This window comes from Grosmannia clavigera (genome assembly GCF_000143105.1).
Source record: "Grosmannia clavigera kw1407 unplaced genomic scaffold GCSC_113, whole genome shotgun sequence".
Classification (NCBI taxonomy): Eukaryota; Fungi; Ascomycota; class Sordariomycetes; order Ophiostomatales; family Ophiostomataceae; genus Leptographium; species Leptographium clavigerum.
In genome coordinates, this window is record NW_014040831.1 from 120,744 (window position 1) to 144,356 (window position 23,613).

Genomic DNA, 23,613 nt, shown 5'->3' on the forward strand with positions numbered 1-23,613 from the left:
GTATTCTGAAACGTATTTTTCGGCGTGATTTGGTCGGTAGAAACTTGCATAATCGCCAAAAAGCGCCGTCTTCTTCGAATTCGCGATTCCAGCGATTGCCGCACTTGATGCTTTTTTGGTCCATTTTGTTTTGTTGAAGGGAATTTTCTATTTAGTATTCTGCGAAAGAAATGTAGGTAGATACTTATAATAGCCAGTGTATACAAGCAGCTTTCTCAGGGTATATATATTAATGTGTCATGCTTCTCCAAGGTGGAAAATTTTATTGTCAGACGGGAGGCAGCGCAACAAATTTATATGAGCTTGCAATGAAAATCAAAGATAGGATAAACTTTGCCTATGTGGAGGGGGTAAGCTTAGGATTCTTTTACGTCGAAACAACATTTTAACTCACAATCGATATCTTCTATGGAGGTTGCAGACAAGCTTTTTGAAACTATCGCTCAGAAAGCAGAGAGCCAACAGGACATGCACAATATTCCTTTGAGCGGTAACTATCGCGTTTGTCAGCAATGATAGGCTGCATCCTGCCAACCTGAGTCATGCACAACCTCATCGTCATAAATACTCAGGCCCTAGTAGCCCGTCGAATGGGCCATATAGCTAGTCGCAGATGGTGTGTGGGAGGAGGGGAGGAGGCAGGAGCACTACTCTGTACCGATGGCATATATATTCCAAACCCTACTAGTCAACGAGAGGGGCTCCCATGTCACAAATTCATGGATAGACCTTACACGGGGCTTGTGCTTTTTTGTCGAAAGTTAACAACATTAACACTAGCACATAATTATAGAATCTAAGAAAGTCTGTTGCTGATGGTATGTAATCCGAAGCTGCCAGTGACATAGGTGAAACGTATAGCGAACTTTGTCGTGCGTCTGCATTATAGCCATGAACCCTTTTTATTTATTTTTCGGTTTAAGTTGCCGTCAACACAATGGGAATATATGCACAAGAAAGAGACGGACGGGGTATTTATGGCCACAAATAAAAGCACAACATTGGTCTGTAGTCTCTCGAATATCAGAGGCGGCTGACAATGTTGACGCTGAGTGTGTACCCACCGAGCTTAGATACGAATCCCGAATCTCCTGTCATACTCGAAGATGTCTCAATTATCTCATTAATATACGTAAATATTCTAGTGATTCTTATATCTAGCCACCTGGAGCCGTTGACTACTGGACGAGGACAGTTGAGTCATGCATGATCATGAATACCTTTACAACAAGTAAGACCGATAGACATGCTTCGAAAAGAGGTCCGATATTTGTCAGGACCATTGACATTTCATTGCTGAGGCAAAGTCTATCGTTCAACGTGCAGGGAAAAGCGCATGTCTTTTGAGTGATGTAAGAATGTGCATGTATTCGTATCTAGATCATGATTGTTCTATTCTATCTGCCAATCTAATTCAGCGGCTGCTTCGTTTCACTCTATTTTTCAGCCGGCGTATATCATTTAAACGACCCTCCGCCTAGGACTAGCCGCCAAATGACATGGAAGACCGGCATCTATTACCTTGCCCGTCTTTTTGTCCTTAAGTAGCTTCATGTGCCCTGGCAAATTGGCGGCCGGCCCACCGACACGTTGTGCATGTCTAGAGCCAATACGGCGGCGAAAAGGTCATAATTTGAAGACCAATTCAGGCCTTAACAGGGTATATCGTGACTATAACCATTGCGTTCAGACAGCACTTCGTTAAATGCGGAGTTCCGTATAAAAGCCAAAACGATCCTCAACTAATGACTCCCGAAATGAAAGGGGAAAAAAAAGAACAGAAAAATGTAGAACTGTGCCCAGCACTGGTAGCTTTACAATAGCGTGCTCCTAAAATTCGAAAATCTCACTCTATTCCTTGGCGTCCGTCTTGCTTTGACGGAGCATGCGCGCTTGCATCTCGCGCTCGATGCCATGTCGGACCGCGTCCAGCACGGTCGGCACAGTGGCACGTGGCTTATATGCTGGCTCTGTGCCGTCTTGGTACACGCCCGTCTTGACGAGAATGCTGTACCAGGTGTTTTCCGACTTGGCGTCCATGGCATTGGTGCCACGGACATCAGACTCGGGCGTATCGCCGACAAAATAAACCGTGTCCAGCGTGCTGTGGTCATCAAGACCGTGCTGGGTGGCACGCCATTGCTGCAGTAGGCGAGTTGCAAACTCAAAGGTATTGACCTGAGGCTTGCCAAAGGCATGCGTCACAAGTTTCTTGCCTCCGGTCACATCGGAGAAGATTGTCTCAACAATCCTGCGAAGAGCGCCCATGCCCAACCGGACATTCTCATGAGCCGCAGACCACACAACGTCGCTGTGCGAAAAGAAGATTGGAGGACCTTCGTCGAAGGTCTCCGAGCGAGTGTCGAGTCGGCCACCCTTGGACATGGCAATATCCAGAATGATCTGTAGATCGGAAGCCCAGTCGCGGCTGTCGGCGAAAACAAAGATGGCTTCGATAACAATATCGTTGATGTTGCCCCGCTCGAGCAGGTCTTGAGAGTTAGCGTGCTCGAGTTCGGTTAGCTTCCGAAACGGAGCGACTGCTGCATTGGTCTTGATGATATCTCCAGGGGTAATAACATCACGGAAGCCGTAATGCTCAGCTACTGTGCGGCACTTCTCGCCCTCACCGCCTACAACCAAGACTGCACCGCGGTACTTGTCCGCAAGCTCTCTCATAGGAGTGTGCCCGCAGATGAACTGGCCAGGGCTGACCTCAACTTGAAGCTGGTCGGATAGATCGACGCACCGCTCAGCCTCAGTCTTGCCGCCGCCATTGGTGAGGAAAATGTACGGACTAAAGTTTTAGTTAGTAATACGTACTGGGGCTTCTATGCCAGTCCTACTTACACTCTTATGCCGTACTCATTCTCTCCGTTGAGCATCTTCATAGCCTCAATGGCTTCTGGAATGGGCGTGCCGCCCCGAACGAGGACTCCATCAATGTCGAAGGCGAAAGCGAACGTGTCGGCTACCTCTTCGCTTGCACCAAACGGTGTGATTGGCTGAGAGATGGGAGTGGCTGGGCTCGCCGGTGTGGTTGCGTTTGATGAAGCCGGAGACGTTAATGGTGTGGAGTTTGAGGGCGTAAGGTCAAGAGAAGACGGTTCTTCGTGAGAAAGCTGATTCTCGAGATTTCTCCGAGCGATGTTGAATGTCTCGGCGAAACTGTTAGCGGAAGCAGTTCGGCAAGGGCCGGCGGGTCTCTGAAGCTGGGACATGGTGGGCTCCAGTATGTGATAATGAGATGGATGGAAGACTTGGCGGATGCTGTGATGAGACTTCAATCAGTTGATTTACCACGTCACAGACAGCTGGTGACCAAAAAAATCTAAGCTTGAGAGGTAGGAAGGCCGAGCTGTATTTATACCCGCATGAATTCAGGTAGATCTAGGGGGAACCTGGCGTATTCGTATTTCTACTGACAAGCTGCCCTGCGGGTCTAAGATACGTCGCCATAGCCCTGGACTCGAGTGCGATATGAAAAAAGTGGAACCGCCATTAACAAAGAGTTGGCAATTAGGGGCCAGATAGTGGGGTGGGTGGAGACCAAAGAAAAGCAGGATAACAGACACGCCCTGCAACCAGCGGCTCTTTTGATTTTTTTTATTCTTTGTTTCTCGCCTGCGATTGTACACGCAAGTAACTGATAGTATATATGCAAACCGTAAAAAAAGCGTGCCTCTATTAAGGGCAATGTCACCTAGCTCTACTTGCACTACTCCGTACCAAGCCACCTTATCCTCACTAAGCCTAGGATGCCTAAGTCTGATAGCGGAAGCTGTCGTAGAGATTCGCTGTGAAGGGGCCACAAAGACGAGGAGGTTCACATGTACGGTATCTTGCATGATACGATGAATCCAGCAAGATACCTAGGCATGAGACGCGCTTGGGATCAACAGGATTCCAGCTGACACAAATCGTAATTAGGCCAAAAAGAAAGGCTTTGGGCAAAAAAAAAGTGGATGGGCCGGGAAATTTCGTTCAAGTCGGATAAGCAGAGTGGTAAAAAGAGACTGCAGCTAAAAACACACTGCCACACTGCATCATTCTGAGATGTGAGTGGCCACCAAGAGGTCAGTCACGCCATGTTGTTATACCGTGCGAGGCGTTGGCCGCACGTCTCTGTGTCAAGCGTGCATCCTGGGTGGCCACATCGGCCGAATTTGCCGATCTAGCGGCAAGTATTCGTGGTTGCATGAACAGCTTTTGCCACAGCCGTACTGTAAGCAGCGTTACCTCGGACTGCAGGCGGACACTGTGAGGATTCAGGTACATAAAACGGAAAGGTCTCTGGTGTTGGAGCTAAACCATTTGCTGGATTCTACTCCGTAAGGAGGCGATCCTTGCTGCGCCCCACTATATATTGATCTAGCCAATCAGCGTCTAGAACCTGCGACGTGGCCAGCATTGCCACACGGTGTTTTTTCAGGAATAAAACCCTTTCTGCAAATATGAATCGCTCAATGCCAATCTAATTTTACTGAAAGTACATGGCATCTTGTTTACCTCGGCCGACGGGTTTTCTATGAGAAACACGGTATGCGCCCGTTCCTGTCTCAGCACCCGAGCGGAGCGGTCTCCATAGATGCACGGCTAAATGACGTCACATGCATATTTAAGGGTGGAGGCGTGCCATCCATCTTCCTTTTCCAGATAATTCAGCGAGCCATCTGCGGCAATGGCTCCGTACGTTATCGGGACGATCTTTGTTACTAGCGACACATGGCGTGGGCGACGAAAACTCTAGCCAGCAAAAGCTGCGCACATGGCAGAAGAGGACAGTCGGCGGCAGGTGCCAAAGCCCAATACATGGTTAACAAGTTTTTTGCAGTATAGACATGTATCAGACACAAAACGTACTGCGACTGTATCTTTTATCTTTCCGGTTTTCACAAGCTGCATGCTGTACTGACATCCTAGCGTCCGATAGAAAGCGGGCCGAATATACTAAAAACTTGACACGTTTCAAACAATGCTGACCGACTTGAGCTCTCCGGCATGTTTGCATTTCCTATTGTCGAAATGAAAGGGCATGTTGCGTAGTTGGTCAGACCCTTGAAGTCAAGGGACTGCTTTCACTCTTTCACTCGTAAGACTTCGGGTGAGGATCGGGATAGCTAAAACTGATGGGGAGCCAAAGTGCAGAGCACCAAACTAGGACTGTACCGGAATTGTATCCGATCAAGAAGGTGGTCAGATAACGTAGGTGATGTGTTCAATGGCTCCATATTAGGACGTGGCCCAGTGTAACGACTCCAAAGGCCAAACCTGCCCCACGACAAAAATGTGGCTTGGTCAGAAATGCAACATGGATATATTTGGTGATATCATAGGCGGCTCGCAAAGACGATCGACATGTTTCAGCAAATAACTTGCTGTACTATGTACAGGACAAGAAGTTGCAACGAGCTCGGCTAAGATGTGCGCACCTACCTACGGACATACGCACCCTTCCATACTTAGTTGTCGGACCTCTGATAAGCTCACCAGTGCCTGTCTTGTCTCGCACAGAACTTTCAAAGCCGGTATGGTTCGGGCGGTACACTGTTCCGCAAAGGTAATTGATTTCCGATTGGCGGCGAGAAATATGTAGTCCATAGAGTGGCCAGTTCCATGATATGCAACAGGAGACAAGACTGTTTTGCCAGCCTTCTTCGGTCTGCAGTGGGGCACAGGAAGCCCATTAGAGGCTTTGCTGACAGGCCGAACTCTCCACCTACCACCAATACAGCCATCCCAAGCTGTTCCTTGTTTGATGCGTTAAGTACAAACCGTCCTAAAGACGTTTGCTATCCGGGTTTCCGGAGAAGAGGATGGCCTAAACGGCCAATTGAGTGATGAAAATGGATGCATGGTGACGTCCAGCAATTGACTACGGCACACATGCGACCTTGCACGTTTCCGAAGGAGCAAATGGATGGGGAGGAGTAGAAAAGACCTCTGATATCTTGCGTGATCATGTGCTAGACCGGATAGCACTTTAGTGTGACTAGGATTGTCTGTTGATCCTACCGCCTTCGATTTTGTTACGATGGCCGAGGCAAGAACGAATGGAAATCAGAACCAGGTTGCCAACTTTCGTATCACATGTGAAAATGATGATAGCCACAACCGGCGAGGCAGGTTCATCTATGCTCTAACGTTCAATCAAGCTAATGGCTACATGCGCATGGTTGGCACTATCTCGACATCTAGGCCGCCGAGATATGTTTGGTCTGGGGCCCGGAAAAGTTACAGACGCCCGACTCTTTCTGATCCGTGTCCTTGGCCCGGCGCTGGAAGAGGGCACCGATGTCGCTGAGGAAGGTGGCCGTAGCGGTCGGGTCGCTGAGGTCGAACGGCTCGTAGCCTTGGGTGATCTGGCGGAACTGCACGCAGGCAGCAATGAGGCTGAGGCCGTCGTCGTGAGCGATCTGGTCGACCGGGCGGATGGCACCGGAGAGAGAGCCATCCAACAGGGCAGCCGCAAGGCCAGGCTCAGCCGCGGCCGGCTTCCCGAGGCCGACGCCATCGACGACATCTAGGGCGCGAACCATGGCCGGAGCAGTGCGCAAGCCGCCGGTGAGGTAGACCTTGGTGGTGCGGTCGGCCGGCTCGACGCCAAAGGCGGGCACGACAGTCTGGGCGAACTCGAAGAAGAAGGCCTCTCGGCGCCGCGTGCTCTCCTTGACGTCGTCAGCCCACGACTGGCCGATCTTCTCGTAGGTGCCGCCGCTGAGCTCGACAAAGTCCAGGGCCACGTCTTCGGCCCGCAACAGCGCACACATGTCGCGAGCCTCGTCGGGCGTGATCCCGCCGTCCTGGAATTCGACGCTATTGATCTTGGCGCCCACGATAAAGGCCGGACTGGTGCGCCGCCGAACCTCCTGTGCGATCTCGAGCAGAAGCCGCATGCGGTTCTCCAGCGAGCCGCCGTACGCATCCGTCCGCTGGTTCGTGCGGCGTGCCAGGAACTGCGCGATCAGGTAGCCATGTGCGCCGTGCAGTTCGATGCCATCGAAACCGGCCCGCTCCAGGTACTCGGCCGCGTGGCCGTAGCCGGTGATGACGCGCTGGATCTCGGCCAGGCTGGCCGCGTGAGGCATCGCAAACGTGTGCCCCATCTTGGGGGCCAGCGGCACGGCCGACGCCGAGAACGGCTCCTTGGTCAGCGTCTCTGGTGCCTGGCGCCCCGGATGCACCACTTGCGCCACCATCAGGCTACCGTTCGCCTTGCCGGCCGCTGCCATCGCCTGAAAGGCTTCGAAGCGTCGCCCCGAAAAGGGCGACTCCGGCGTGATCACAGTCATGCCCGCCCCCGACATGTGCTCAAAGTCAATCGCCACGTTGCCCGTCAGGATCACCCCCCAGCCCTGTGCGTCCTCACCCCAGCGCCGGTACAACTCCACTAGCTCCGGCGTCGGGATCCCGCGCTCCTCCAGCTCGGTCGGGCTCCATGTTGCCAGGCCCTCGGCCATGGCCGCCTTGAGAAACCGGTTCTTGGCTGTGCGCTGCGAGAAGTGGAACGTCAGCGGTTGGCCTAGCGGCTCCACGCTGATGTTGTCGCCCTCCTGGACTTGGTAACGAGTCGGCATGGTGATGATGTTGACACGTGTGCGAATGTGCGAAGAGATGGCAAATGGATGTTTCCAGTGGGCGAACACCGTCTTTTATACACTTTGCAGACTTGCCAAAGCCCCTCCCGAACTCCGGCACAGGCTTCCGAACCTTGTTGCCTAGCCGATCGGTCTCCATCGCGCCATGGTCCTACTGTGGTTCATCGATGAGAGGCCAATCGAAGCACGAGATGTGGGCCTGAAAGCACCCCACGCATTGGTAATCAGTTTAACTCGTAAACGCCGGTACGGAGTAGTTTGCGGGCTGTGCCGCCACGATATTCCGTGATGTCAAAGCACTGCTAACGGCAAATGCTGGAGATACTCTTGAGTAACATTCGAAACTGCGATCTGAACTATCTGAAATGTGGCCGGACAGTTTATCCAGTGGCGGAATTGACACCGCCCGATACGTACCATCGATTATCAGCAACTGGTTTTATGGTGTAGTTGGTTATCACGTCAGTCTAACACACTGAAGGTCTCCAGTTCGAGCCTGGATAAAATCATTCACAATTCCTTTTTTTGCCAGTCTCCCCGCAATGTGCTTGTTCTGAACCTGAAGAGATGGATGGAAAGAAAGTAAGAAGGAGAGACAATGGGGCGGTAAGACAACTTAAAATGGCCAAATTGACAATTAGAGTCACCCAAATTCTCATCTTCCCCGTCTTAACGAATAGGGTCCCTCAAATGACAACTGGAGACCCGTCTGCGGCTGATGAGCCAATAGAGGCCTAGGCCACAGTCTTTGGCATCTTGGCCGTCGTACGCGTGCCAAAGCCGCGGCAAATCCCAGCAGCCTGGCCAACCACGAAGCTGACGTGTGCATTTCAGCCGTTTTACGTCTGATTCGACGCCAGGAATTTCACGCCGTAAGCGCTTCGCTCGGCAATGGTTGGCGTGTATATCGTAGGATTCGCTTCTTTCCTTCTTTATTGCCTCTTCGAATGGACCGTTTTCAGAGCCATTACAACACTCAAACATGGTGAATTACGCTGTAGATTTCAATAGTTCTCAGAATTTGCAGCGCTTAGATAAGCGCAAAGCAAAGCACTTCAGCAACGGAAGGCCCAGGTGGCCCTTAAAAATTTGTACAATATGACTGCCTCTCTTTTTGCTGAGGTGCACGTGACTGAATTTATGGGGCAGCCTTAAACCGCGCCCTCCACGAAGCATCTTGAAATTTAGCCTGGATCTTCCGCCCAATTGTGGTGGGGTAATAGGCTTAGCACGGTGAGATATAATAGGAGTGGTAGCCACTTTCTCACGTCATCAAGAAACTACGGAACCAAAGACTGCGTGGCTGTGGCTCCCTGTACGGTGAGCTGAGAAGTAAGATACAAGAGCAGAGAGCACAGCCGAATGCTTGCGTCTTAATTACGGGTTCCCCCCTGCAGTGGCCGCCCTCTGTTCATTCCATATTGCCATCCCCGCACCTGACCGTTTCTCGCTCGAGCCTGGCCCTTCGCCTTTATCCCTTCCATCTGCCCTCCCAGCCGTCGTGCGCTTCCTAGGCTCCCTTTCACTTTCTCCCGTACTCTTTCCATATCCGGCGAAAGAGTAAAGAGGCCGAAAGTGCGACAAAGACGAGGAACAAGGAGGAAACGGCGCCACGTACCTACGCTTTCCCTTCTCCCCGGAACTTAGGCGCAAACCCAGAGATTTAGGCTCAGCACTGCGCCATCCACACTTCAAAACGTCGCAATCAGACATCAACAGTTCAATTCCGAATTTTGACCCCCATCTCAGTCTCCCGAACATCAATTTCTTTTTGCCTTTGGCACCCTGCCGTCTGCATTTTCCTTGCAAACAATTCAACAATGTCGATGCTGAAAAAGAAAGAGCTTGTGACCATCATCACGCCCATTCCCGGTTTCATTCCGCGACAGCTGGCCATCGACATCCTCCACTCCCACAGCGAGGTCATCACTCTGAATCCTCTTGTCCTCGAACACAAACCCATTAAGGCCCCTCGCGATTCTGCTTCTGACGAATACTACTCCACCTGGTATGAGATCATCGAGCGTATCCAGTATGTTCCTGGCCTGGGTAGGATGGGGTCGGGCAAGATTGCCTTCAAGGGCTGCTTCCACAACATGCCCTGGGGACTACAGGCACACATTTACGCTCCCATGAGCACCGACTTGCGCTATAAGTACCGAATTGCGGGCAATCAACCAGGCATTGAGCCCCCCGAGACGATGGAGATGGGACTGGCTTCTCTTGGCGCACCGACCGACGGCCTCTATCTTCGCGAAGACGTTGAGGTCAAATGCAGCATTGCCGTTATGAGCTTTGTTAAGTCGCAGCTCAAGGCTGCCAGCAAGAAGATGGTCGAGCGCATCATCAAGAAGGCCGAGCTCGTCGACTCCGGCGTTCTCCACGCCATGATGGACAACGGCAAGCTTAGAACGGTCAACCCGGCCGACCGCTCGAGTACACAGCCTACTTCGCCCACAGGATCACCCTCTCCCGCACAGCGTATTTCAGAGCAAGATGCGAAGGAGCAGCAGCAACCACAGCAGTCGTCTGCGCGACTGTCTACCATCGGTGCCCCTGGCTCTCCCTTCATGCCATATCAGGTTCCACGTCCACACTCACTTGCGGGAACATACGGCTCTCGTCCGGATAGTGCCAATGCCAGTCACGGACACTCTGCTTCGGGGACGCTAGGTCCTGGGCCTTACGCCGTCTATCCCGGTTACCGTGCTTACGCTGCGCATCCCGGCTATTCGGGCTTTGTACCTCCCTACATGCAGGGTGCATACGGCCAGTATCCACCGCATCTATTCCAAGCCGAGATGCCCGGCTACATGACCCCCACTGGTGGTCCGTCGGCATACCCAGCCGCGAGTTTTGCCGTTGAGATGCCCGGAGACTACTACCACCCACAGGCAGGTGCACCACCACCCGCATTGTCGGTCGAGTCGACACCGCGGTCTAACCGTGACTCGGACATATTGGCGACTGGAAAGTGGGCAGCGCCTACCGATTACGCCCAGGGATCTAGCCAGCGTAATAGCCCGGCTCTGTCGGGGTCCCGGCCGGGTTCTGTCTCATCTGACGCCGGCGCTTCGGCGCCTGGTGGCTACCGGCCTCTCAGCATTGACAACAAAGGCGTCTCGTCAGAACTTACAACGCATCGTGAGACGCAGGAGGAGCACCGTGCCGAGGCTCTCAAAAAGCTGGAGAGGCAAAGCGCGTACGGACAACAGAGCGGGCACACTTACAACCCTGCTGAATATGGGCGCTCCGCTTACGGAGCGAAATGAGCTTCGTACTCAGGATCACGGTCGGGATACTATGAATTAATGCAATTTACGGAATGGTTATCAAAATACGGGAACCGATGATACCTGGGCACAATGGAATTTTGGACAGTAGGTGGCTTACTTCGGGGCATGGCTGATAGTTTTGTGCGGACGAGCGATTTTTCATTACCTTATTGGCTAGCTGTTTGTTCTTCAATGCATATTCTTCTTTCTGCTCCATCTTTTCCTTGTTTACGAGGCAATCTTCTTTTTACTGAAACCAATACGCGTTCATAGGTCAAAAAGATACATCAACCAGACCATATTCTTCTACAACCACGGCTTCTTCTCGTCTACCGCTGATTGGGACCGCTTGGACGGCCACTTCAAATTTGGCTTTCGCTCAGCATCTACATCCGTGCGGCGACGGCGAAGGGTTCGGCCGCGACCGGTCTCCGTTGTGGTGTTCAGCAACGGACCTTTGAGGGCGTCCAGCGCACCCGCAGCCGTGTTGCCGCCGACCGCCGCCACGACAGCGGGAGTTTTCGGCTCCTCTTTGATGGTCGGCTCACTGGGGATACCGGTCCCACGAAGTCGCAAGGCAGGCCGTGGTGACGCCGTCCTTGACGAACGCGCCAGCGATTCCGCCAGCCGAGTCACGAACGACGACCGGGCTGCCGGCGAGGAAGCGCGCCGTGTGGCTTCAGATGGGCGGCCCCTTTCCGCCACAGTGCGACCGCGAGACGTGGCCCTTGGCCCGGTGGCCCTATCCAGGGAGCGAGTGCGCGTTGACTTTGGCACGGCTGACTGGGTTGCCGTCTTGGTAGACGGTTTCCCAACCGGCACAGATGCCGCGGGCTTTGCGGCTGGCTTGGGAGCTGTCGCCCTGGAGAGTGTCGCCCGCACCGGCTTTGCTGGCAGAGGCCGTGCGGCTGACTTCAGAGATGACTCCTTGGCTGGTCGGACGACTGCTGGCCGCGCCAGCGCGTTGGCCTGGCTGACTGTGGGCTTGACCGTGGACTTCGCGCCGGCCGTCTTAGGGATGACCGGCACAGCCACCGCCGGCGCCTTGGTAATCCGGACCTGCTCACTTCTAGCCGGAGTGGGCAGCGATTGCTCACCATCCTCGTCCCCCTTCTCAATCAAAGCGTCGCTCTGAACCGGGACTTCCTCGGGAGTAGCATTGGCCAAGGGAGTCTTGGATTCCACAGAGGCTTCCTCTGCAAACAGCACGACATCCTTGGAAATCGCGGCCTCCTCGGCGACCTTGGCTTCTTCGACAGCCTGAACCTCCTGGGCGACCCCGACCTCCTTTGGAGTCTTGTTATGCTCAAAAGAAACCCCTACCTTCTCCAAAGACAGCTTCACTCTTGCAAGAGTACGCTCAGTATTCTCCAGGCCCAAGCCAATCTCCTCGATGTAGGCTTCAACATCGTCCAGAAGAGCTCCTGCCCTGACGAGAAAGCGAACGTCTTTGCCACCGATGTTTACCGACGGTCCAACGGCTACGTCGACCTCTTGCGGCTTTGAACCTTCCCCAGAAACACTGGTTTCCTTTGCTTTGGGGAAAGACGCACTGGAATCAGCTGCTGGCGCTTGCTGCGGCTGTCCTGATGTCGCATCAACAACTCCTGGACAATGCTGTTTCGGTGGGGTAAAAATGCTCGCATTGGGGTCGAGCTCCCATCTTGCCCCGGAATCTTGCTGAAATGGGGCCTCATATCCATAATACGGGTTCGATCCTCCAGCCTCCTGGGTCTGGGCATACGCGGCCTCAGCTTCGGCTTCGGCTTCAGCCTGTAGCCTTGCCTCTCTTCTTCTTAGTCGACGGCTCTGGCCTCCGCGGCGGGTGGGCTTGTACTGATACCACTGTGAATCCGGGTAATAACCCCAGTCTTCGTTGCCGTTTCCGTCAGTTGCGAGATCGTTCCGGTATACGTAGTGGTAGGAATCCATTGTGGAAAGGGTGTTTAGGTGTGTTTATACGGGGTATGAATGCTGGAATCAGATGTTGCTGCTGTTGATGTTGCTGCTGCTGATGTTGCTGCTGTTGATGCTTGTGCTGCGATTGATGTGATGGGCGTGATTGCTGACTGCCAGAAATTAAAAGTCAGTTGAGACACGGTCTGGCAAGGCACATATTATACACATCGGGCACAACGAGGCGGCATGCATGTTCACAGCCATCCTGTCTCTTGTTCAAGAACATATTGTGGTGTTCAGGTGGCGCGTCTCTCAAAGCCGGTGTGGTAAAGAGGAGCAAAGGGAAATTTGCGACCAGACATGGTTCCATATGCCAATTCTATTTTTGTAGACAAGACAAGGGGGTTGTTGCCGAACAAAGAGGCATACTCCATACTCCGTATTAGTCAAACATGGATGTTCGAAACATGGATGCTCAACAATAATGGATCGTCATTGTGCTTGCAGATAACAGAGTTCGTGCGGGTTACGGAGTAGTGTCTTGTCTTTCGGAGGACGGCTCCGGGGTCCTGCTAGCGACGCAAGGCGTGCTTAAGAGTAGCGGGTGCACGTGGATTCTATGTGTTTCAAAGTCGTGGAGCCGCAGCATCCAGGCGTTGGCTCCGCGCATTCTGCAGCAAAAGGCTTGGGCCTTTCTTCTTCCTTTCTTCGGATGAATGCTACCTCTCCCCTTATTGCCTGGCTCTTTCCGGAACAGTAGCTCTGCTTTCAGGGAGAACATTGGATGGATGAAATTGGGAAAGAGCGCACCGGCAATTACCTCATCGACGATCAGCGCCGGCAAAACACTCTATGCGCCCAAACGGTCACTGCGTCAATTTTGGTGGTGGAGTTGGGTGTGTCCAAGCCTTGGACTCCAAGCCTTGGCTAGGCCCACGGCCGCGACCTGGGGGGCGCAAAGCATTGGCCACTATGGAATGCTGCATACGCAAGCTCATGATAAGGTTGCGCATGAAATGGTGAATTAGTGCACTTATCCGCGACGAAGTTTCTCGTCTCTGCGGCTTTTCGCCGCAGCTGCACCCTGATGGGAAGGCGCCAAGCAGTCCTTGCACGTAGCCCACTTGGCGTGGCTCACTGACTATTGAGAATACAACATGGAAGGAAGCCAGGCAATATTGCATGCATGGCTTCTATCCCTATGGGCGCTAGCGCCGCTATTTAGGCTAGTACTATCGCGCCGCTCACGTTTTCCATCAGGGGGAAGCTTGTAGGGGCAACGGCCGAGACTGTCAGAAAAAGCTGCGCAATAGTCTCTGCTATCTAGTGCACCTCACATGGCACTAATGGGCTCCCAGCTGCATACGACGTACATACGACGTACAGCACGATAGTGGTCGTTTCTCTGTGGGGATGGGTCGCAGCAATACGACGTCCACTCCCGCGCAAAGTCTTCCCCTCTGTTTCGCCTCTCCAGCTTAGCCCGTATTTGGTTGGCGTGGGCTCGGCCGTTCCTCTCATCTTGTCATTTCCCCTTTAACCCCCCCCCCAGTCCTGTGCTCAATTGCGACTCGCTAGCCTATCGTCCCAGGCCAACCACTTGCTTTCTCTACTTGAACGTTTCCTTTTATTTCTCACTTCGTTATCTTACCACTTCTTATTCTTTCTACTTTTTTCTTGACGTTCCTTTGGCATACTTTCCACTGCATCTTATTTCTGTTCTCCGTTCTTCCTCTCTCCACCCAATTCCAGCAGATTCAACCCCAGAACGGTTCCCAAAAAAGCAGACTTGCTACTGCCTACGACAAATTCTCGAAACTGCGAGCAGTATCGTGAAGCTCAAGCCCAACACTATCGCAACAAGCAGCCTGACCGCTTTATCCCGCTACCCCTCTCTTGTTCGTCCATAATGGCTGGCTTCATGGAACGCATTCAAGCCAAGATCGAGCTTTTCCGCCTTGAACAGCGCTACACCCGTCGCCGGAACCGTCGGTCAACATTTGTTTCAAACGCCGTGTACGTTGACGGCGAATACGTCTACCAGACGCCCATCTCCACAGGCTCCTCGACGAACACAGCAAGCACCTTTACGTCGATCGCCAGCCCGCCTCGCTCGCAGTCGCCTCCCGCTTCTACGAACAGAGTCCGCAATCGCCTCTCGATGCCCACCTTTGGATCTCTGTCAAAGGCCACTCGCGCCCAGGATTGGCGGGCAGGACCTACCATCAGCGAGGACCGTTGAGCAGCCACGACACCTGCCAGCCGGTCTTTAGAAACATTGCGACAACCTGTCCCGAGTCATCCGGGCCAATCGTGGCGGAGGCAGGTCCGGACAACCGGCTTGTGTGGCGAATTCTCGGTCATTCATGCCATAGAAGTTTGACGAACACGCAATGCACCGCATGCAGACTCCATCCTCACATTTTGCATTTAAGGCGGGCTGCCGACGATCAGCGCATCAAACGAACCGATCACGCGAGCTAGCCAACCAACCATCATCAGCCTTTACGGATGTTTTTTTTTGTTACTTTCTGGGACATACTCCACGACGCTTATGATCCATTTCAAGCATTGGATATCTGCTCGCGATCATTTATTTCAGCCTATCTTTCTTTTCTTTTAGACTCGGAGGAGCAGCTGCTCTCGGCTCTCCACCGGAGCAAAGCAGCCAATTGTGTGGGGTCATTGGTATTGTTTTGTAATGACGATCGTCTGTCACGAGAAAATCCGAAGGCGTCTCAACTTCCAAGAGTGTGTGGGATTAGTGTCCGGCATGACAGCCGGCATCAGCGCAATGCTTGTTTTTTTTGTATATATTGTTTACATGAATGACCATACTTGCTTGACGCATTGTTGTCCCTTTCCACTACCCATCAAGTTTCTTTTTGCCGGTTTCACCTACTTTATGCGCGGCACTTACGTGTGGTACAGCATTGATTTACGCGCACAGCCCCTACGACTGATGTGGATCTTCAGGAGACTCAAGGCAGACAATCACTCATTACGAGTCTTGCTGCCTGTCTTGTTCAGGTCTCACGTCCACGGACAGCCACGAACTCCGCTTCTATTTCGGCACATGATGAATGATGTATTGTCTTACTAACAGTATTCTGCATCAGGCCTAATCAGCCCTTTGCAAACGTCAAAGTAGCATGTCCGTGTGGATGTGCGGGTGCTCGCTCGTACTCGCCAAGGCAGTTTATTAACAGATGGCTCCTCCATCTTGTCGTCTTCTGCCAACACTTTAGTACCGACCCCTCGCCTTTGGAATTTCACATTGACTTTCGCTGCCATTCGCCGCCATTCGCCATGATCTGGGCACCTTTGCTTCTTCATGTATTTTACAGTGCTGACTGGGGGGGGCGAATGAGGACGCCCAAGGCGGTCCTTGTGATGCCTTTTTCTGGCATTGAGTAATAGTGCTCCAGTTGGGTCCGTTAGGCAGCCAATTCAAGGTCCATCACGCCACAGCTTTCTTTTTATACGCGGCGAAATGGACCTTGATAGCTCGGCTATCACACCGCTTGGCCGCAAATCATCCCAGGCTCCGAAAAGTAAACAGTCAGTCAAACCAGCCGACTCTAGCCAGCCAAGCTGCCTCCTCAGAAGGCTGCTTATGGGACCCTCTTTGCAACAATTGCAGCCAGGCCAAGAATTGTCAACACCGCTCTATTTACCAATGCCGTCCATGTTTGCTCATCTCGCAAACGATATTGTGTGCGCGCCACTTTCAATTGTGCCATCAATATTTATGATTGTAACAACGGCCTTAGCATTGGTTGGGGGGAATCGGTGGCCGCCTTGCAGCTTCTACAGTAACGGTCTTTTTAGAGGTCATATTAAAGTCATGTTGTGCTTTGTAAAAAAGGGAGTAATGCGATTGCAAACACATACTACAAGTGCGTATTTCTAAATTGGACATCCATTGGCTCGTCTTATTTCCACGAACCTCATGTAAAATACGTCAGCGGTCTAACAAAAGGACGAGGTATCTGTCAAACCAGCACCAGTCGTTTTGCTGGGGTTTCGTGGATAACATTGAGACATGTCTGAGTGATCAGACATTCCAGAGCGACGGATTAGCGACGGTGGTCAGAAACCAAGTCCGTCAATAACCCGCCCCTCGAAGTATCGGTAACTTAGCTCATAATATCGAGGCATACGTAGCCTCTGTACTCCATAGTGTCATAACATACCTTGAGATCTAGCTTAATGAACGAAGTCACTCCGTACAAGCGCTGAAATGTAGTCAAGAAGGCTAAAGCTGTGCTAGCGGTAGCTATACCTTACTCTAAATAACAAAAATTTCAAAATGGCATACGCACACTTTGTTGTGTCTTATATATTAAAAATGCGGTATTGAAGAGGCTCGTCAGAAGCCAAACTTCAAACAAAGGAACTTATATTCAGCAATTTTCAACTGTCGAATAATCCACAATATCATCTAAAGGAGCAAGACAAAATTAGAAGTCGCGGGGATCTCGTGGAGAACGATTCCACAAAAGGCTTCCCGCTGATTAACCTTTGGTCATAATATGTGAGCAAGCGAAACATATACCACGAAGATAGGGACATGCTTCGGAGAGTCTGATTAAGTAATCTAAACGTTATCTGCTATGGTGACCTGCTACATATGTCCAGCATACGTGCACCGGTGGGCGGGATGATAAAGACGATGGACAGGCTTTGATCTAAGTTCAAGCGAGCGTTTCCGGACAGAGGTCAGACCACTGGGAAGACGCAATGCAATTATTAACCGATATCGCTCGTCTTCGTCAGTCAGAACTCCCAAGGTTCCAGCGCGGATGGCATCACTTTATGTACATAAGCGGATATAAGAGCACGTCATTATGGCGTCGATATCGACAACCACTAACAACCCAGATCAGGCAGCACACATCTTTTGTTCATAGATATAAATTGTTCCATCTGTTATCTCGACCGTCTCAATGTTTCCCGGGTACTTTTGCCAACAATAGACCGGAAGAGAGCCCAACAGAGCCTCTTATCAATCAGCAGCTTACCTATCCAGCTGTCTTATCCTTTTACAATATAATTCCCATCATGGCCCCCGGCGCACTCGTGTCAGAGACCTCAAGTGTGGGCAGCGGGCTGTCAGGAAAGAGGAAGAACGACCAGGCGCCGCGGTCTGTTTTTCCTGATGGCATTCGCACGTCAGGCCAGCACCCCCCCCTGTACGAGCAATTGCAGCCGTACGCCGACTTCCCCAAGGAGATCACAGGGCCGACGGTGTGGAAAAAAGATGATTACGAGAACAAACCCGAGCGCTGGGTGCACCGGTTTACGGCAGAGGAGATTCAGGAGCTGAGTGACACGTCGGATGCTTTTATCGCCAGTGGGACGCCTCTGACAGGCATCTCCAAGAGCAACTTCCCACTGCCCAAGTTGTCGGCAGCACTTGCGCGAGTCCGTACCGACCTGATAGACGGCAAAGGATTTGTGCTCTTCAAGGGCTTCCCGGCGGATATCTGGGGTCCGCACAAGAACGCGGTCGGTTACATGGGATTGGGCACATACCTTGGATACTTTGTGTCGCAGAACGGGCGCGGCCATGTGCTAGGCCACGTCAAGGATGTCGGCGACGACCCGACACAGATCCACAAGGTTCGTATCTACCGCACGACGGCGCGGCAGTTTTTCCACGCAGACAACGGTGACCTCGTGGGGCTGCTGTGCGTGCACCGTGCGCTCGAGGGCGGCGAGAGCGACATTGTCAGCGTGCACGACGTTTGGAACACGCTGCAGCGCGAGAACCCCGACGTGGCCGAGCTGTTGACGCAGCCGATCTGGTACTTTGACCGGAAGGGCGAGGTATCCGAGGGCGAAGAACCCTACATCCGCCAGTCCGTGTTGTACCTCGAGCCCGGCGGCCAGGAACGTCTGTATATCAAGTGGGACCCATACTATGTGCGCTCGCTGTCTCGCTTCTCCGACCAGGGTCTGATCCCGCCCTTGAGTGCCGAGCAGATACGCGCCATACAAGTTCTCGAGGACACCTGCCAGCGCCTGTCACTGCACATGATCCTCGAGGTCGGTGACATCCAGATCGTCAGCAACAACCACCTGCTGCATGCGCGGACGGCATACAAAGGTAAGTCGCAGCGGGGTGCACGAGCTCACACTGGGGAACTAGAGCTGCCTTTCTGACCAATCGCTCCTCTTAGACTATCCTGCACCGGAACCCCGTCGTCATCTCTTGCGTCTGTGGTTGTCCACACCCGAGAGCGAGGGCGGCTGGAAGTTGCCCTACCCCGACAGCCTGGAGCTGAAGCGGGGTGGCATCCAGGTCAACGACACTCCACCGACGTGTCCTCTGGATGCCGAGTAAGAGGAGGTGGGAGCCCGGGAGGCTGTACAATGTGCGGGTATTTCGATCAATGAATAAAAGCGTCGTTGGTCTGTGTAAATAGGCCGATTTCTGTTTGGCTCTGTCGTATTGATAATGCGCCTCAACGATTTGGTCTTCTTGTAAGAGTTCGATATTCGATCCAGCGACTTTCAGCTGTTGCTTTACTACAGAGACGGTAGCTTTGCAATTGAAGTAAACAACAATTTGAAATTGCGATTCGGCACGGATCAACTATTGGGGCGTTGTAGTGCAATCGCCGCTGTTCGCAGCTTCCCCATACAAGCTACCAGCACAATGTTAGCGCTTTTTTTGCTGGAGAAGACCGGTGCCTAATAATACCTATTATCTGACGATCACAAACGGTCATGGCACCAGTAATGATTTCTCTCAGAAATGTTGCTTCAACTGGTGGGCTGCTTATTGCCCTGGTGGCGTTGTGGTACCTGTATCGTGGATACTGCGTGCGAAGACGCTTCCAGAGATTGCAGAAGCAGGGAGTTGTAAGTGCAGACAGGTCCGATCTCACGAGATGGGTCTAACGCATGTGATGTTTTTTTCATTGGCAGCCCATGATACAGCATCACCCAATTTTCGGGCATCTCATCGCTGTCGGCAAGCTCATGGCAGACATACCCAAGGATGCCCACGGCGATTATCTTATGGTTCTCGTCCAAGACAACTGGCAATACCTATTCCCTAGCTGCAAGCGCTGTCCACCGGCGGCCTACCTCGATCTCTGGCCCTTTTCGCCGCCTATGATTCTCAGCCTGCACCCGGACGTGTCGGCACAATTCACGCAGGACTTTAGCCTTGACAAGGCGCACAGTACGGCCGCATTTCTGTACCCCTTGACGGCCAACCTGGACGTGTCATCAAGTAATGGTTCGCAGTGGAAGCTGCGACGGCGGCGCATATCTCCAGGGTTCAGCATGCAGAATATCACGTTGCGTGTGCCAGATCTGCTCGAGGAGGTGGAGGTTTTTGTGGACGTACTGCGACGGGCAGTGGGCAAGGACGGTGGCTGGGGGCCCGTATTCCCTCTTGAAAAGAAGGCGACGCTCCTGACTCTCGACATTATCGGCCGCTTCACCTTGTGAGTAACGAGATTTGGGATTTGGACTACGACGAAAGGCAGAAAGTAGAAGTGACCCGGTCGGCCAGGGATGTGCGATTGCACGAGCAGACGTCTCCTCTGACGCCGTTCTCTGCCGGGATGCTAGATGTTATTCCGCGGCTGTCTTTCCACATGCACATCGGCAACGTCCTAACGGCACTGAATCCATGGCAGCAGTTGAGGGTGTGGTGGGACAACCGCATGATGGACAACTACCTGCTGCCGATGCTGAAAGCTCGTATTGCTGCGTTAGGGAATGACTCCGGGCCGAGTGACGAGAAGCTGAGCAAAAACCACAAGACGCGCACCGTGATCGACATCCTGGTGCGTGCAATGGCCGACGACCGGGAGGACGAGAGCATGTTTCTGGCTTATGCATTGGCCGAGACGAAGCACACAATGTTTGCCGGTCACGAGACGACGGGCCTTCAGCCTGGCGTGGATCTTCCACATTCTGGCGCTCCACCGAGATGTGCTGGACAAGGTCCGGGCAGAGCACGAGTCAGTGCTAGGACCGGACCCTGCGGCAAGCCTTCGTGCGTCTCCACAACTGCTCGGTCAACTCGTGTACACCGGCGCGGTCATCAAGGAGATGATGCGCGTGCACACCAATGTTGGCACGATGCGCGAGGGCGCACCGGGCTTCCAGCTGTACGGCCCAGCCAGCTCAGGCTTCGAGGGCGTCGCATTCCCTACCGAAGGCTGTGTCGTCTGGGACGGCAATTTTGCCATCCACCGCAACGCAGCGTTGTGGCCGCGGCCCACGGAGTTTGTGCCAGAGCGGTGGCTGACAACAGACCGGTCGGACCCGTTGCACCCGCGGCACAATGCATACAGGCCGTTTGAGCAAGGGCCGCGCAACTGTGTGGGACAGCATCTGGTGGTGACGGAAATGAAGATGGTGGTGGCGTTGGTGGTGTGGGAGCTAGAGCTGGAGCCGGCGTGGGACGAAAGGGACGCGCAGGGAAACACACACAAGAAAGAGACAGTCTGGGGCGAGAGGCTGTATCAAGTCAGCCGAAACGGGCCCCCGCATGTGAAGGACGGGATGCCGGTGCACGTTCGACTCCGACAGGCAGCATTTTGAGAATGTGCTCCAGAAAAGCACAGTGCCGGCGATCTGTGGGAAGGCTAGGGACCTTACGACGTACATTTCACGGCCGGTGTGACGAAAACACCACTCTTACAGCACGTTGCGATGACGACTTTCAGAAGCGAGACACACCATCCAAGACACGGTGTACTTTTCGGTATTACGGTGCGGTTCAACGCAAGACGTTGGGTATCACTATTGGGCAACGTCATACCAGCCAATGCACAGTACAGAAGCCGGTTCGTAGCGGGCTTGGCTCATCGTCCAACAGCGCACTAAGGGCGGTCTCACGCCCCAAATGTCAGCAGCAACCGATGGGGCGATGGTGCGATCCCCAGATCTACACTTTGTCGACGCTACAACAGACTGGCAGAGAAAGAGGCTGCGCTTGTCGTCTTACCTGCTGTACCTTTGTGTTCTGGAACGCAAGACAATAAATGGATAAATACTCGCGCCTTTCGTACCGATAATCTCTCCGCATGTTTCCAATACTGGCGATCCGCAAAACAAGACATGGCAGAACTCGAGGACGGCAAAAGCAGTAAGAAGGCCGCTGAGGCAGACTCGATGCCAGCCGGAGCACTGGACAGCAGAGACGATGATTTAGATTCTGGCGAGAATGACATAGCTATCATTCCCAAGGGCACAATCGACCCGGTGTACGAAGCCAAGGCGCGGGTGCTGAACCGTGCAGTAAGCAATTGATTTCCACTTCTCTCCCGGGCCTTCGGCGTTGACTGACACGCGCAGATCCAGAACATCGGCATGGGAAGGTATCAGTGGCAGCTGTTCGCGGTGGTGGGCTTTGGCTGGGCGAGCGACAACTTGTGGCCGATTGTCACGTCGCTGATTTTTACGGCAATCAAAAACGAGTTCCACCCGTCGCGGGCACCACTGCTCACGCTCGCGCAGAACATCGGCCTGCTCGCCGGGGCAGTCTTCTGGGGCTTCGGCTGCGACGCGTTTGGGCGACGATGGGCGTTCAACGCAACACTGGGCCTGACAGCGGTGTGGGGGATGATCGCAGCGTGCTCGCCCAGCTTTGCGGCCATCGGGGTGTTTGACGCGCTGTGGTCGTTTGGCGTGGGCGGGAACCTGCCGGTGGACTCGGCCATTTTCCTCGAGTTCTTGCCGGCCTCACACCAGTACCTGCTGCCGGTGCTGTCGGTGGACTGGGCACTGGCCCAAGTGGTGGCGACTCTGATTGCGTGGCCGCTGCTGGGCAACCTGACGTGCCAGGAGAACGAGACGGTGTGCCGACGCAGCGACAACATGGGCTGGCGGTACTTTGTGATCACGATGGGTGGTTTGACGCTGGTCATGTTCCTGGTGCGCTTTCTGTTGTTCTCGATCCACGAATCGCCCAAATACCTGATGGGCCGCGGGCTGGACGAGGAGGCGGTGCGGATTGTGCATGAGGTGGCACGGCGTAACGGCACGACGACGGGCCTAACACTGGAGCATCTGCAGGCGTGCGAGCCGGAAGGATACGTGCGACCGACGGACTCGTCAGCAGCAGCGCTGGCATTGGCGGCACTGCGGCGCAAGATGGCCGACATGGATCTGGGCCGAGTACGGGCGCTGTTTGCAACGCGGCAGCTGGGGCTCTCGACGGGTCTCATCATGGCTGTATGGGCGCTGATCGGGCTGGCATACCCGCCGTACAACGCCTTCCTGCCGTACATCCAGGCGACGCGGGGTGCCGACTTTGGTGACGGGTCGACGTACCTAACATACCGCAACTCGCTCGTGGTAGCTGTGATGGGCGTTCCCGGGGCGCTGCTGGGTGCCTGGCTGGTCGAGCTGCCGCGTTTTGGCCGCAAGGGCACGCTGGCCCTGTCGACGGTCGTCACCGGCGTGTTCCTGTACGGATCGACGACGGCCCTGACATCGAACGCGCTGTTAGGCTGGAACTGCGCCTTCAGCCTGGCCAGCAGCACCATGTACGCCGTGCTGTACAGCTTCACACCCGAGCTCTTTCCTACGCCACAGCGCGGGACCGGAAACGCGCTGGCGGCGACGTGCAACCGTGTGTTTGGCATCATGGCGGTGGGTAGCAGATTTCTTTCTTCTTTTTTATCTTTCTTCTTCATACTGGCTGTCCGGTTGCTGACCATGCAGCCCATCATCGCCATGTTTGCCAACCTGCAGACATCGGCACCAGTCTACACGAGCGGGGCTCTCTTCATTGCTGCCGGTCTGCTTGTACTGGTGATGCCGTTCGAGTCGCGGGGCAAGTCGGCACTGTAATCGTGTAAGCTGGA

At 53.5% G+C, this 23,613-nt stretch overlaps 8 protein-coding genes across 8 annotated transcripts; 5 read left to right on the forward strand and 3 right to left on the reverse strand.

The window, feature by feature from the left end:
• Window positions 1–1,851: 1,851 nt before the first annotated feature.
• Window positions 1,852–3,221, reverse strand: CMQ_4208 (phosphatidyl synthase; the record flags this gene model as incomplete). The annotated part of the gene is made up of 2 exons (XM_014320146.1): window positions 1,852–2,797; window positions 2,851–3,221. The coding sequence occupies 2 exons, from the start codon at window positions 3,219–3,221 to the stop codon at window positions 1,852–1,854; spliced, it is 1,317 nt and encodes a 438-aa protein (XP_014175621.1).
• Window positions 3,222–6,194: 2,973 nt separating this feature from the next.
• On the reverse strand, window positions 6,195–7,577 carry CMQ_3394 (NADH oxidase; the record flags this gene model as incomplete). Its single annotated transcript, XM_014319332.1, has 1 exon — window positions 6,195–7,577. The coding sequence occupies one exon, from the start codon at window positions 7,575–7,577 to the stop codon at window positions 6,195–6,197; it is 1,383 nt and encodes a 460-aa protein (XP_014174807.1).
• Window positions 7,578–9,418: 1,841 nt separating this feature from the next.
• Window positions 9,419–10,870, forward strand: CMQ_4018 (uncharacterized protein; the record flags this gene model as incomplete). The annotated part of the gene is made up of 1 exon (XM_014319956.1): window positions 9,419–10,870. One exon carries the CDS (start codon window positions 9,419–9,421, stop codon window positions 10,868–10,870), a length of 1,452 nt encoding a protein of 483 aa, XP_014175431.1.
• A 309-nt stretch (window positions 10,871–11,179) lies between these two features.
• Window positions 11,180–12,805, reverse strand: CMQ_3267 (uncharacterized protein; the record flags this gene model as incomplete). Its single annotated transcript, XM_014319205.1, has 1 exon — window positions 11,180–12,805. One exon carries the CDS (start codon window positions 12,803–12,805, stop codon window positions 11,180–11,182), a length of 1,626 nt encoding a protein of 541 aa, XP_014174680.1.
• A 1,876-nt stretch (window positions 12,806–14,681) lies between these two features.
• Window positions 14,682–15,014, forward strand: CMQ_3628 (uncharacterized protein; the record flags this gene model as incomplete). The annotated part of the gene is made up of 1 exon (XM_014319566.1): window positions 14,682–15,014. The coding sequence occupies one exon, from the start codon at window positions 14,682–14,684 to the stop codon at window positions 15,012–15,014; it is 333 nt and encodes a 110-aa protein (XP_014175041.1).
• Window positions 15,015–17,836: 2,822 nt separating this feature from the next.
• On the forward strand, window positions 17,837–19,121 carry CMQ_3716 (uncharacterized protein; the record flags this gene model as incomplete). The annotated part of the gene is made up of 2 exons (XM_014319654.1): window positions 17,837–18,884; window positions 18,958–19,121. The coding sequence occupies 2 exons, from the start codon at window positions 17,837–17,839 to the stop codon at window positions 19,119–19,121; spliced, it is 1,212 nt and encodes a 403-aa protein (XP_014175129.1).
• Window positions 19,122–19,507: 386 nt separating this feature from the next.
• On the forward strand, window positions 19,508–21,343 carry CMQ_3692 (taurine catabolism dioxygenase family protein; the record flags this gene model as incomplete). The annotated part of the gene is given in 4 exon segments (XM_014319630.1): window positions 19,508–19,642; window positions 19,721–20,235; window positions 20,304–20,657; window positions 20,674–21,343. 4 exon segments carry the CDS (start codon window positions 19,508–19,510, stop codon window positions 21,341–21,343), a joined length of 1,674 nt encoding a protein of 557 aa, XP_014175105.1.
• Window positions 21,344–21,862: 519 nt separating this feature from the next.
• Window positions 21,863–23,599, forward strand: CMQ_3956 (membrane transporter; the record flags this gene model as incomplete). The annotated part of the gene is made up of 3 exons (XM_014319894.1): window positions 21,863–22,042; window positions 22,100–23,398; window positions 23,471–23,599. The coding sequence occupies 3 exons, from the start codon at window positions 21,863–21,865 to the stop codon at window positions 23,597–23,599; spliced, it is 1,608 nt and encodes a 535-aa protein (XP_014175369.1).
• Window positions 23,600–23,613: the final 14 nt, after the last annotated feature.